Source organism: Onthophagus taurus, chromosome 8 (assembly GCF_036711975.1).
Source record: "Onthophagus taurus isolate NC chromosome 8, IU_Otau_3.0, whole genome shotgun sequence".
Classification (NCBI taxonomy): Eukaryota; Metazoa; Arthropoda; class Insecta; order Coleoptera; family Scarabaeidae; genus Onthophagus; species Onthophagus taurus.
Genome location: NC_091973.1, coordinates 3,930,135 through 3,944,558, shown reverse-complemented (window position 1 = coordinate 3,944,558; position 14,424 = coordinate 3,930,135). Strand labels below are relative to the sequence as shown.

The 14,424-nt window shown below is 31.6% G+C and overlaps 3 protein-coding genes across 3 annotated transcripts; 2 read left to right on the top strand and 1 right to left on the bottom strand.

The window, feature by feature from the left end:
* Positions 1–133: 133 nt before the first annotated feature.
* On the bottom strand, positions 134–8,723 carry LOC111425390 (lethal (3) 05822). Its single transcript, XM_023059378.2, has 3 exons — positions 8,508–8,723; positions 7,899–8,430; positions 134–998 (listed from the first exon to the last, which is right to left on the bottom strand). Exons 1-3 carry the CDS (start codon positions 8,585–8,587, stop codon positions 693–695), a joined length of 918 nt encoding a protein of 305 aa, XP_022915146.1. The 5' UTR covers positions 8,588–8,723; the 3' UTR covers positions 134–692.
* LOC111425391 (uncharacterized) lies at positions 4,376–5,841 on the top strand. The gene is made up of 2 exons (XM_023059380.2): positions 4,376–4,708; positions 4,772–5,841. The coding sequence occupies exon 2, from the start codon at positions 4,831–4,833 to the stop codon at positions 5,725–5,727; it is 897 nt and encodes a 298-aa protein (XP_022915148.1). The 5' UTR covers positions 4,376–4,708; positions 4,772–4,830; the 3' UTR covers positions 5,728–5,841.
* On the top strand, positions 8,630–13,810 carry LOC111425389 (glutamate decarboxylase 1-like). Its single transcript, XM_023059377.2, has 5 exons — positions 8,630–8,956; positions 12,100–12,295; positions 12,346–12,756; positions 12,807–13,055; positions 13,107–13,810. The coding sequence occupies exons 2-5, from the start codon at positions 12,176–12,178 to the stop codon at positions 13,782–13,784; spliced, it is 1,458 nt and encodes a 485-aa protein (XP_022915145.2). The 5' UTR covers positions 8,630–8,956; positions 12,100–12,175; the 3' UTR covers positions 13,785–13,810.
* The last annotated feature ends 614 nt before the right edge of the window (positions 13,811–14,424 follow it).

Sequence of the window (14,424 nt, the reverse complement as noted above, 5' to 3'; positions counted from 1 at the left end):
ATTGCAGTTTTTTTTCTTTAAATAAAAATATAATATCAAATGATTTTTTTTTTATTTAAAATTTCATCAAAATCCTAAAAATACAATTTAAAGTGCTTTTAAAGAGGTTTTACTGTTTATGAATAAAACTCGATTTTTAGTACACATTTTTTATTTAATCATTGTTATTGCTTTTACATGTATAAGTAGATTACAAAAATATATATATTCAAACGTTTCACGTTCTATTTTTTTTTTAATTTTTGTATACGGTTGTGTTAAATACAGTTTACAAGAGAAGAATAAATTTTCACGTGGAGTATTATTTCGTGATTAGAATAGATATTGAAAAATACCTGGAATGTATATAAACTAAACGGTCATATTAACAAATACAAAATCTTCTTTTTCGTTATCACACCATCAACTAATACTTTTTTTTTAAAACAAACAAAAAATAATTGGTACTAACAGAAGCGAGGAGAATATTTACACTTCGTTAAAACTAGTTAACAAATACACAAAAAAAAGAAAGATTTGTGGATGCTTGTAATAAAAAATTTCTGTTGCGTTTAAAATTTTTTACCCTGTTTTCATTATTTTCGAAATCAATTAATTAATAAATTAATAAAAAAATATTCAATATCATTACAAAATTTCAGATAAATAAGCTAGGATATTTTTTATAAATTGTTTAATTTGTTTAATTTAAATTAAATACCCAATGGAATTCGATCGATAAAATTAGCTGGAAATTGTCCGCGAATACCATCCGATTCACCCAATAACCATTCGTCTGAAACCCTACGTAGCACCTTGATGGTTTGACCAGGTTTCAGGGCGAGATCCCCAACCATTTGGGGAACAAATTCGTATAAAGCCGTTACCACATCTTCTTCATCAGTGAGCGGTATTTTTATCTCAATAAATGAACGCGGAAACATTCCTTCTCGATCACCCACTTTTCCATATAACCAATCCTTATCTAAACGCTTGATTAAGTAGACTATGTCGTTTTCCTGTGGCAAAAATTAAATTATTTAGAGCCATCTATTACCAAAGCGTTAAACAAATTTAATAGAAATCTCCAAAAAATCTTAATAAGCATGCGCGCCATATAAATCACCTTTTTTCTTTTTCTATCAACTATAAAACAACTAACAATAAGAACACCTTTTCGTCATTAGTTTCTTGTGAGCTTTGTTCAGTGTAAGAGGTAACAAATTAAAAAAATTAAATGATTCAAGTCTTAAATTTTTTTTTTATTTAGACTAGAATGAGTGCTCATCCTCACTATCCGCCGCCACCACAACAAACGGCAACAACATCATCTACGCACCAAGAATCTTTGGATGAAAAAGAAGCTCGTTGGAGAACAGATCCGGTTTTAAAATCGATTTTTATGCGCCCTCAAAGACCCGAATTGTACCCATTAACAGCTTGGGAGAGCTGCCTAAACCCAGTAACAGCGTTTTACAATAATGTAATTGATAGAAATCTCTCTGCTTATACACTGTATCAAAACGTTGAGTATGCAAGGCATACATCAAGCAGATTATTTCCACCTAACGTTTTGGCAGAAATGTCACGAGTTATGCGTACAAAGCTACAAGAAGTTGATTTTTTGGATCGCCAATGGGTTAATGTTTTACAAAAAACAGCTGCATTCTTTCAAAATTCGCCAATGTCTAATTACACAATTCTTCCCCCATTTGTTGTAATTAGCGAACAAGAACAATTTAATATTGCGGCTTATTATGCTTATCTCGATTATGGTCAAGCTGCAAATAGACCAGTATATAGATTTGGACAAAGTGGAGATACTCAAAATAGGGGGGAAGTACTTAATAATACTTTAAAACGCAAATGGAGCACTGAAGATGTGAATGAGCCCAAAAAGAAAAGAATGAATTTTCATAATAATAACAACACTTTTAGCCATACTTCAAATGCCGCTATGAAATGATTTTATTAATTATTCAAGTTCAAAGTGCGAAAGGCTAATTTTTTTATTGTAATTCAATTCTACCAATTGTTAATCTATTTATATCGGCCACTTTGTTACTTAAATTATAAATTATATCATATAATCATGTAGTAATTTGTAACCAACATTTTTCAAATAAAAATATTTATTACTCATACATTTTTTTCTTTGCGATAATTAAAAAAAATCCGATCCAGTTATTCTATTTCAATCTAATCAACAGTTTTTTTTATCTGGTTATGTTACTATCAACGAAAGATTAAAACAAGCACAATGAATAATTTCATAATGCAAATATAATCCATAAATAATTAAATTTTTTTTTACTCATAAACGGTTTGGAATTGAGAAATGAAATTTCGTGGTATTGTAAAAGAATGTTTGAGGATAGTTTGTAAGAAATTTAAAATTTTCTCGATGAACAATAAAAATTTTTGAAAAAAGTCGAATTAAATGAAGTGTTATTTTCTCCTAAATCGATTATAATTAAGAAATAAAACCATTTTGAGGTTGCAAGAGATTATTTAGAGTTAGGTTATACCAAATAATTAATTTTTCTAAAAAATAATTTTTTGCCAAAGTACAACACAAAGAAATTTTTAACGCAATGGAATATTTTTATCTCTTTACTTAAAGAAAAAAACTAAAGAGACAAAAAACTTGTGTTATTTTAGCAAGTACTACGTCCTAGTAAAGTTTCCCGATTAAAATCTGAACCAACCTGTATACAGAAAATAAGTATTTGGTCAATAATGACAGCGGATGACGCAGGAATGTGAGTTAATTTTTTTATTTTATTTTCATAAACTTTAAAAAAAGCTAGATTTATAAAACAGGAATACAAATTGATAAGAAACAGCATAAAAGTTTGATAAAAAAGAATAAAATTTGATAAAAACGGAACAAAAAGTGATAAAACAAAAATAAAACGTGATAAAGAATAAAAATTGATGAAAAATGAATAATAATTGACCAAAACGGGAATGACAATTGATAAAAAAATTACAATTAATAACGACTCGAAATAACATTCATAGTCTTACCGAGCTCAACATTTTGGGATTTTCCTCGAAAACTAAGATATTGGTTATTTGAGCGATTTTCAAAGTAACTTTCAAGATTTATTTGTTGATAGTACGCAATTCATAATCTTATCGGTGCTATTCATTCATATTGTTATTTACTCTATTGTTGTACACTTCATATTTTCTTAATACGCAACGAATATAATATGTATAGCTTCAAACGGAGCTGACATCGATTAATAAATCTTTAGGAAAATGTATTAATCGCCATTTTGACTCAAACTGAGAGGTTGTTATGTCATTTTCAAAACGACCAAATGACGTAGTAAGAAATTAAGACGAGGCATCTTGGCTACAACCCACCACTACTAAACTTAAGGTAATTGATGCCGCACCAAGATTAAATTGGACAACATATATAGCACAGTCTCGGTTTTAAGTGACCTCAGCAATTGTGACATTACATCTTAAAAATATTAATTTTGAGAATTCAGATTTACCCAATTGTTATTCAAAACATATAAAATTTTGCATCCAACCTGGAATAGTTTACAAACTTGATTAAAAGTATATAACATTATATCCAGTTGTAGCCAAACCCTACAGTATTGATCACTTTTGAGTTCTTGTGGTATTAATTTTTGAACCTCGCCCGCAAGCGATCTCGGCTTAGTTGGGCTAAATCATACTTTCTGCATCCTCAGCTTCATCGAGACTGTGTTTTGAGTGGTGGGTGACTGCCAAGATGCTGCTTTATTAACCAGTTTTGACTTGTAGTGGTGTTAATTCTAGAACCTCGGCTGTAAGCAACCTCAGTTTAATTTGACTAAATCATGCTTATGACACTGTGTCTATTGTTCAATTTATTATCGACATCGTCATAATCAGTCAATCTAATTAATATGATCAAGTAGCAGGTAGTTGGCAAATCAGGTAGACTTAATTGTTGTTCAAAACATATATAATTTAGCATTATATACAGAATAAAAATAAAAAATCAAGGTTAAGGTTAAACTACTTAATTTAATCAAATTAATTTAAAAATAATAAAATTTTATTTATTTCGGCCAAATTAGGACAAAATACTTTTGAAATTAATGTTGGCCTTGAAATATAGCAACTCACGTTGAAATGAAAGAAGCAAGATTAACTTATATCAAACACGATTTAATTGTTTAAGCTGCAGCTTTAGTTTCATAAATATTCCTATATCTCGAGTTTCTGGGAAATGATTTTATAAGCGCATTTGTTGATTGTAAGTTTAAAAAAAAAATTAATTAATTGAGAAAAACAATTTTTGATTCATAATTAAGAATTAACAAAACGCTGTTGAATCAGTAGTAAACGATGTTTTCTTTTTTTTCTATTGATAAATAGCAAGTGAGTAATAACGATAAAACTCAATCGCTTTTGGTGTTTGTATTATTTATTAATTAATTATTTTCAGTACAATTATAATTATTTTTTTTAATTTTTGCTTCAAAAAATTTTAAAGGCCAATAAAAAAGAAATAATAGTTACTATTTTCTTTTTTTTTTAATTTATCGCGCGCAACAATTCGTGAATAAAGATTAGCACCTTAATCATCCACAAAACCAGCCAATCCCTCAATTAACTACTCCCCACCAATGCGAAATTACCAATAATTCTGGGTAACTCATAGATTAAAAACCATTTGTTTTCAACAATCCGAACGGTGAAGAAGAATTATTCCACGGTAAGAATCAAAACTTTATTCTATCAGTTTCAAAACAATTCTAACACACAACAATCCTTTCAGTTCTCTTTAAACCAGTTAAAGTGTTGGGTGCATATCCTACGGCAAATTGAAGAAGCAAAATGAATCATCAATTCTATCCGCAAGTTTTCGTCAATGACAATAACAACGATAACATCAACAATATGAATGAAAATACTCCAAGAATAGAAATAGTAAATCCAGTAAATATCCCAAAATCTACTTATGAACCATCAACCCCCGCCCCTACCCCATTTCGACCAATTCCTACTCCTCTTCCTCCCTATCCTTCGCTACCACCCCAATATTTTCCATCCCCAACGCCAACTGTTTATCCGGTGCAAACTTATCCAACAATTACTCCTTATCACCCAACTTATCGACTTCCTCCAACACCATTGGTAAGAGAACGTCGCCTTGCCCCAATTGATTTCTTCGACCATTCATTCGAAGAAACATTAGCAAGACTCCAACATTATTATAATCGCGTTATTTTGAAATGCATTGATCTCTTTACGACCGCACAAATAAACGAATATCAAAGAATTACCGGTTCGAAACGTTTAACGCGCGATGTAGTGATGGAAATGTATCACCTTGTCGTCGCTAAAAGAGAAGAAGCTTTGCAATTAACGAAAATGTGGAAATCCCTTATAGGCTCTACTATAGAATTTTTCAAAAATTATCCGATCACTCATTACGAAAATCCATTTCTTTATGAACCCACTCCCCCAATAACATTTCCTAATGAAATTTCAAGCTTTCAACAACCCAGTACCTCTTCAAATTTGAACAATTCACATCAAACCTATTATATAATGAGACCAAATCAGCCGATACCGGAACAAGAAATAAAACGCGAAGAGGAACAACCTGCGTTACCGGTGACTGTAAGAATTGAAGGGAAACGGAAATGGACCCCGGGAAATGGACGTTATATCAAGAAATCGAAGAGAGCTGCCAACGCGGAGGAACCAACCAGGAAAGGTACCGAGTAAATTTATGGAAACGTCAAGGTCAGGGTGAAAATTCATTATTATTATTATTATTTATTTTATGTATTTGTATATTTGTATTATTCCTTTTAATTAAAATATAAATCTAAAATGTTATTACCCAGTTAAACTAAGTTATTTAATTCTCATTTCGGTGACTCACTCATTTCCATACATTTTTTTGTACGGTAAGCCAAAATAAGGTTTACGTTTTTTTTTTTATGAGTTACGAGCTTTTGTTAATCGATAAAATTCGTTTCATTCGCTCCGATTACGACTGCAATGGCGTTGTATTTAAAATCGATTAGAAATTGATTAATTTTTGAAGAAAATAGATAAATTTAATTTTAAATCATTTCAAATTAATTAACTCAATGAATAATTTTCTATTTTTAAGGCTCTCAATGACTCTAATTGACCCTCAGTGTATATTAATATATCTTCCTTTCTTTAAATAACTTCTTTTCTATAAATAATGATTAATAATTGATTCGGAATGATTTTAAGTAATCAGTAATAAGCCAAAATTGATTTAATTGTTATTCAGCGTTAGATTGATGTATATTTTTAATGAACTAAAATTAACATTAGATCTAGAACTAGAATCATTCGGGATTAGCCGTCTTAAGAGACGTATGGCTAATCCCGAATGTTTCTAGTTCTAGATCTAGTGTTAGTTTTGGTGCTAGAACTAAAACTAATACTAGACCTAGAACTAGAAACATTCGGGTTTAGCCGTACGTCTTTTAAGACGGCTAAAGCCGAATGATTTTAGTTCTAGGTCTAGTGTTAGTTTTGGTGCTAGAACTAAAACTAGAACTAACACTAAACCTAGAACTAGAAACATTCGGGTTTAGCCGAACGTCTCTTAAGACGGCTAAAGCCGAATGATTCTAGTTCTAGGTTTAATGTTAGTTTTGGTGCTAGAACTAAAACTAGAACTAGACATAGAATTAGAAATATTCGGGTTTAGCAGTGCGTCTGAAGAAACTTTCTAGTTCTAGATCTAGTGTTTACATTTTTATTGAACTAAAATTAACACTAGATCTAGAATCATTCGGGATTAGCCGTCTTAAGAGACGTATGGCTAATCCCGAATGTTTCTAGTTCTAGATCTAGTGTTAGTTTTGGTGCTAGAACTAAAACTAACACTAGACCAAAAACTAGAAACATTCGGGTTTAGCCGTACGTCTTTTAAGACGGCTAAAGCCGAATGATTTTAGTTCTAGGTCTAGTGTTAGTTTTGGTGCTAGAACTAAAACTAGAACTAACACTAAACCTAGAACTAGAAACATTCGGGTTTAGCCGTACGTCTCTTAAGACGGCTAAAGCCGAATGATTCTAGTTCTAGGTTTAATGTTAGTTTTGGTGCTAGAACTAAAACTAGAACTAGACCTAGAACTAGAAATATTCGGGTTTAGCAGTGCGTCTGAAGAAATTTTCTAGTTCTAGGTCTAGGTTTATATTATTATTGAACTAAAATTAACACTAGATCTAGAACTAGAATCATTCGGGATTAGCCGTCTTAAGAGACGTATGGCTAATCCCGAATGTTTCTAGTTCTAGATCTAGTGTTAGTTTTGGTGCTAGAACTAAAACCAACACTAGACCTAGAACTAGAAACATTCGGGTTTAGCCGCACGTCTTTTAAGACGGCTAAAGCCGAATGATTCTAGTTCTAGGACTTTGGTGCTAGAACTAAAACTAACACTAGACCAAGAACTAGAAACATTCGGGTTTAGCCGCACGTCTCTTAAGACGGCTAAAGCCGAATGATTTTAGTTCAAGGTCTAGTGTTAGTTTTGGTGCTAGAACTAAAAGTAGAACTAACACTCTCTTAAAATGGCTGACCTCGAATGATTCTAGTTCTAGTGTTAGTTCTAGCATCAAAACTAAAATATATCTACATGATATGAAATCCATTATATCGAAATTTTATTGTATTTATGATTTGTTTATAATTAAATGTTAATTTAAAGATAATAATGTTTATTATCGATTTTGATTGATAATTCTTATCTGGAATAACATTGATAATTTTTTTTGACTAGGATTTTTGTGAAATTTGGATGACTTATAACTCATTACCACTATAATTTGAAATGAATTTTAATTAATGAATAACCTCTATTTATAGAAAGGTAGAAAATATGATAAAAAAAAGTATAATATACCTGTAAAGGAAGATCATCAGGATGATTACCAGCATAATTAAACAAAGCCAATCCGAAGGGTACAATTCCATCAGAAACATCTTTTGGAGGACTTGGTGGTGGTATTGTAGGCATTGGTGGTGAATAATTCGAATTAGGCATTCTAGAAGTTCCAGGAACTATCGAAGGCACTTTAACACTTGCTTTGGCTGATTTTTTTGGTGGTTGAGCCCTGATTATGGTAGGCATATTGATTTGAGCGGAGGTTTGAAGGCCACTATTCCATGGGCTTATGTTAAAAGGGGATGATTCCATGTCGAAACTTTTTTTACTTGAAGCCAAACTACTGGTGCTACTATTAAAAGAACTTGATATACTTCCACTAACTAAACGACTTGTTTTTGGAGAACACGGTGGGCTCCACTCGATCATACAATCATCATCTTTTTGATTTAAAACCCATGTTGATTTACTTTTTTGAATTTTTGATAAATCAGGTGGCGGCGGACGTGGTGGCGGTTTCTTTTTGATATTTTTTTGCATTTGAGTATTTCTATAAAAAGGATTATTTTGGTGTATTGATGTTTTAGGTAGGTGTGATATATATTGATTATATCAAGATATACTTACTTTTGTTGTTGGTTATTTTTGTTTCGACGAGCCTCTTCAATAGAAGGGGCTGGCCTGGTTGGTATCCGCATGTTTTTCATGAAGATTCGTTCATATTCAACAAGATCTAACCGAAACAGACGAAGTATTAATTTAGAATGACATCACAATAACAATGTTCACAGCGGGTCGGCCGCCAATTACAGGTTAAGTCGAGCGAAACGCCACTGGCTTAAAGACAGACTATGTATTAGTTATGTATAAGAAAAAGATAGATATATCAACGGTTGTTCGATTTCGGTTAGAATGAAAAATGTAACGAAAATTTTCGTCTAACTTAGGCAACTTCAATTACATCTTTTTTCTAATATTACTTAAAAAAATTTTCGTACAACATCAAAAGTGATTAAATTCGTTTTAAACCCATTCATTTTGTGGCTTTTCTGAACATTAAGAGAAAACGGGGAAAGGTTAGTATATTTGACTTATTATTTAATAAAGATTTGTTTTTGAGAGTGTTGTTTGAACATGTTATTTGCGTTTTTGACATTGCTTATCATTACGGTTAATAGAAAAATAATTGCAATTGATCTTGAGGGTCAGATTTAATGTGACGGGAACGTCGAATATTATTAACGTTTATTTATTCGGATGAATTGCAAACAAGCACTATTTTAGATAAGAAACTTGTTAAATCACACTTTATTAATACAATGTTAAATACATTGTTTTAATTTTTCTTTAGATTAAATATAATAAAAATCATTAAATTCATACTCCCAGAATATATTCGATATCAAATTTTAATTCTTGTAGAAAGATCGAATGAGTTATTATTAATAAAGCAAATTATTTAATTAAATTGCAAAAGTTGACTTAATTCATGTCCGGTACAAGCGGAAAATCAAGTACAAAGCTCAGCAAAAGTGTAGCCCAGATCATTAAGACTCCTTGGCAAAGAGACTTGAAGATAGTCCTTATTGGTAGTCATCACTAAAAATGAATTTTGCTTCCAATTATATAAACTCAATAAATCCTTTCCTCCCGCAAAATCCAAGTTAAACTTAGTTCTACCTTATCCATAACCAAACCAATTACATCAGGAGTGTCTAATAATATCTCATCTTTCGCAATAGCAACCTAAGACTCAAAAATTTTATACTACTCTATTCTACTAATGACGTATGCAGCTTCCAGATGGTCCAATGGACTTCCGCATCATTTCAAACTCCTTACTAGCTTACCCCAGAACAATTCGACAACTAAACACAAAATCTCACTTCTTTATATTCAAAATAATTTACCGCAAGAAAGATTGGATCGGCCAGATGCTGGATGTAGCAAGTTATAAATTCAGTATACAGGGTGTTCCGGTGACTCGGGGCATAAAATTAACATCATATACTAGAGCAAAAATGATGACGATTCGTGAAAAAAAATTATTATAAAAGTCTTCAAATGGCCAAGATATGGGCCATCAAAGTTCAGAAATTTTAACACATTTTTCTAAATATTTTCAATATCATTTATGATAGAGCGTTGAAATTTGGTACAGGGTAAACAAATATCAAGCAAAATCATTAAACTAATTTTCACTTTGATTGGGCGGCGACAACCATGCTATACAGGCTGTCCCTAAAATTTGTTTGCTCAGAACTTTTTTGTTCGCTCGTAACCCTACATTTATTTTTGTACTTTTTAATAGAAAATTTATTTTAGAAACTTTTATCACTCTTTGAAAATTTTGATAACATTGACCGTTTTCGAGTTATACGCAAAAATGTTAAGCTTTGATTTCAATCGTAACAAACAAAAAAAAGGAAACATATTCCGTAAGATCTGAGTTGGCGATGACAATTGAAAAACGAACTGAGCTAATAACCATTATTTGCATAAATTTCTAAGTGCAGATTTAGTTAAATCCAGCGTTAATTTATTTTAGTTGAATAAAAGAATGTAATTTCCAAAACGATAAATTTAATTTTCACGGTAACAACAAACAAGAACATAACAAAAATTCTAACACAAATATTAACAAGAACAATAAAATTATAAACAAATAGTAATAAATAAAAAAGAAGAAAAAAATACTAAAGCAGATGTTCAAAAACACTGCCTGATATCGCCGTCTTAAATTAAAGCGCACTCTGCGGAGACCATTGATCTCAGTTCGAAGTTGATCAAATGAATCAACAATTCGCAACCTCAGTTGATCAAGTGAAGTTATTTCAACGCAGTAAACTAGCGATTTAACGCGTTCCCATAAACAAAAATCTACAGGTGTAAGATCCGGCGATCGGGGGGCCAACTTATGGGTGCACCTACTCCTCGTTCAATCCACCGTCCCGGAAAACGTTTCCTCAGAAATTCTTGGACAGCCTGTGTTTTATGCGCAGGAGCACCATCATGCATATACCACATTGCTTGCCTTGTGTTTAAAAGAACATCATCTCAAAAATCATCTAATTTCTCTAAATGTCGCCTGTATGTATGTCCATCCAGCCTTGATGGTAAGAAAACGGGTCCAATAATTACGTCGCCCACAATGCCAGCCCAAACGTTATGAGAAAATCTCCAGTGTGATTTCCAAGTTTTCTTAAAAAAATTAAATTTTCGTCTGCCCAACTATGTAAATTTCTCAGTGATGATTCATCTTTAGAACTGATCATCAATTTGGATTTTGTGCTGCATTATTTGGCAATATGCCAAATGCGCAGACTGGCCAATTGCCCACTGCGACTGCAATATGCATTGACATTGCCCTAATGTCAAAATCATGTCAGTTTGTTCACTAAATGTGTAACTCTCCATTTTGAACACTTAAAATTAATAATAACTAACTAACAGAACTATCGTTTGTGTTTAAACGACATAATTAATATATTCTTAATATTTTCGCGTATAACTCGAAAACAGTCAATGTTATCAAAATTTTCAAAGAGTGATAAAAGTTTCTAAAATAAATTTTCTATTAAAAAGTACAAAAATAAATGTAAGGTTACGAGCGAACAAAAAAGTTCTGGGCAAACAAATTTTAGGGACAGCCTGTATAATGGTTGTCGCCGCCCGATCAAAATTGGTTCAATGATTTTGCTTGATATTTGTTTACCCTGTACCAAATTTCAACGCTCTACCATAAATGGTATTGAAAATATTTAGAAAAATGTGTTAAAATTTCTGAACTTTGATGGCCCATATCTTGGCCATTTGAAGACTTTTATAATAATTTTTTTTCACGAATCGTCATCATTTTTGCTCTACTATATGAGGTTAATTTTATGCCCCGAGTCACCGGAACACCCTGTATATGTATAACAGCAAAGTATATTTTTTCCAACAAGGATATTTTCGAATCTAGTTTCCAATGGGAGAGTTTTTGGCATTTCTATAGAGGTTCTCTTTGGTTGTAGTCTTATTAGAACCAACTTTGACTTATTAAGATATAATCCGCTGGGATATCTATTTGCACAAGTTGAATCAGATCAAAATCTTTCATTTTTTTGTTTAAAAATCGAATCAGAAATTATTAAAAATTAAAACATTGTTTTAAAAAAGCATAAAAAATAAATTATTTTAATAAGCAAATTTAAGCGAAATAAAACGATTTTTTTAGGTCAGTAAGTTTAAAATAAAGCTAACGGTACGTTCCGTATTGCCTCTTTTAAGTAGTGTTAGTTCGCTTTAAAACGATGGATCGAAAAGATGCTTTGGAGTACGTTAAAAAAATATTTGATATCATCGAAATCGAAGGAGTATTAATCCCGGAAAATAGCCCGGTGATAAATTTTAAGCATCCTCATGAATTATTGGTAACGAAATGTATTAATTTATTTATTTATTTAATGTTTTTAATTTTTAGGATGGTTTATTAGATTTAAATTTAGGCGAACCAACACGATCGAAAGAAAATTTTCTACAAGAAATCAAAAAAATAATTAATTACAGCGTAAAAACGTGTCACAAACACTTTTATAATCAACTTTATGGCGGTGTTGATCTTTATGGTTTCGCTGGAACTTTATTAGCCGAATCTTTAAATACAAATCAACACACTTTTGAAGTTTCCCCCGTTTTTACTTTAATCGAACAAGAAGTGATTAAAAAATTTGCAAACGTCGTCGGTTATAAAAATTATGATGGCATTTTTTGCCCTGGGGGTAGCATAGCTAATATGTACGGTATCATGTTAGCGAGATACTTAAAGTACCCGGAAATAAAAGAAAAAGGGTTATTTGGATGTAAAAAATTAATAATTTTCGTTTCTGAAGAGGTAAAGGTTGATGATAAATCTGATTTGTTTGTAATAAAGAATTGATTTAGGGGCACTATTCCATAACAAAGTCGGCGAATTGGTTGGGGTTCGGAACTGAAAATGTTAAAAAAATTAAAACGGATAAAAACGGAAGGATGTGTGTTAAAGATCTCGAAGAGAATATTTTAAATTGTTCTGAAAGTGAAGATAAACTTGTCGTTATAGCCACCGCTGGAACCACCATTTATGGGGCAATCGACCCAATTGATAAAATCCAAGAAATTTGTAAACAATATAACATCTGGATGCATGTTGATGTAATTTAGAAACAATCAAAAATATTTTAATGCTCAAAAAATTTTTTTAAGGCATCATACGGAGGAATACTCTTATTATCGAAAAACCACAAATCGAAACTTAAAAACATCCAAAATGTGGATTCATTAGTATGGAATTCACATAAAATGTTAGGGGTCCCCCTTCAATGTTCATTATTTCTAACAAAACATTCAAATTTATTGATGGATTGCAACTCCGCTTCTGCTAAATATTTATTTCAAAGCGACAAAATGTACGATACAAGCTTCGACACTGGCGATAAAAGCATACAGTGTGGGAGAAAAGTCGACGCTTTTAAACTTTGGACAACTTGGAAATTACGAGGCGACCAAGGATTAGAAAAATTGGTCGACACCGCTGTTGATTGTTCCAATTATTTTAAAAACTCCATTCAAAATAAAGAAGGATTTAGACTGATTAACGAAAACGTTGATACAACTTCAATTTGCTTCTTTTATATTCCGAAAATTTTACGAAACGTTACTGAAGACGACGAGTGGAAATTGAAGCTAAATTTAGTCGCACCATCTATTAAAAGCAAATTAGTTCTTTCAGGAGATTTAATGATAAGTTACACCCCCATGGCTTCAAAAGGACTTTGTAATTTTTTTAGATTAGTTGTAACGTGTCATCCGCCGAGAAATTACGAAGATATGGATTATATTATTGAACAAATTGAAAATGTTGGGGAAAAATTTACTTTATAATGAAATAAATAATTTTTAAGCCAAAATCTTTATAAATATTAATATTATTCAATATTTACCCACATTCTTAATTTGAATTGCTTAATATCTATAATGTACCTAGAACTAGAAACATTCGGGTTTAGCCGTACGTCTCTTAAGACGGCTAAAGCCGAATGATTCTAGTTCTAGGTCTAATGATAGTTTTGGTGCTAGAATTAAAACTAACACTAGACCTAGAACTAGAAACATTCGGGTTTAGCCGTACGTCTCTTAAGACGGCTAAAGCCGAATGATTCTAGTTCTAGGTCTAATGATAGTTTTGGTGCTAGATCTAGTGTTAGTATTAGTTCAATAAAAATGCTAAAACTAACACTAGATCTAGAACTAGAATCATTCGGGGTTAGCCGTCTTAACAGACGTACGGCTAAACCCGAATGTTTCTAGTTCTAGATCTAGTGTTAGTTTTGGTGCTAGAATTAAAACTAACACTAGACCTAGAACTAGAAACATTCGGGTTTAGCCGTACGTCTCTTAAGACGGCTAAAGCCGAATGATTCTAGTTCTAGGTCTAATGATAGTTTTGGTGCTAGATCTAGTGTTAGTATTAGTTCAATAAAAATGCTAAAACTAACACTAGATCTAGAACTAGAATCATTCG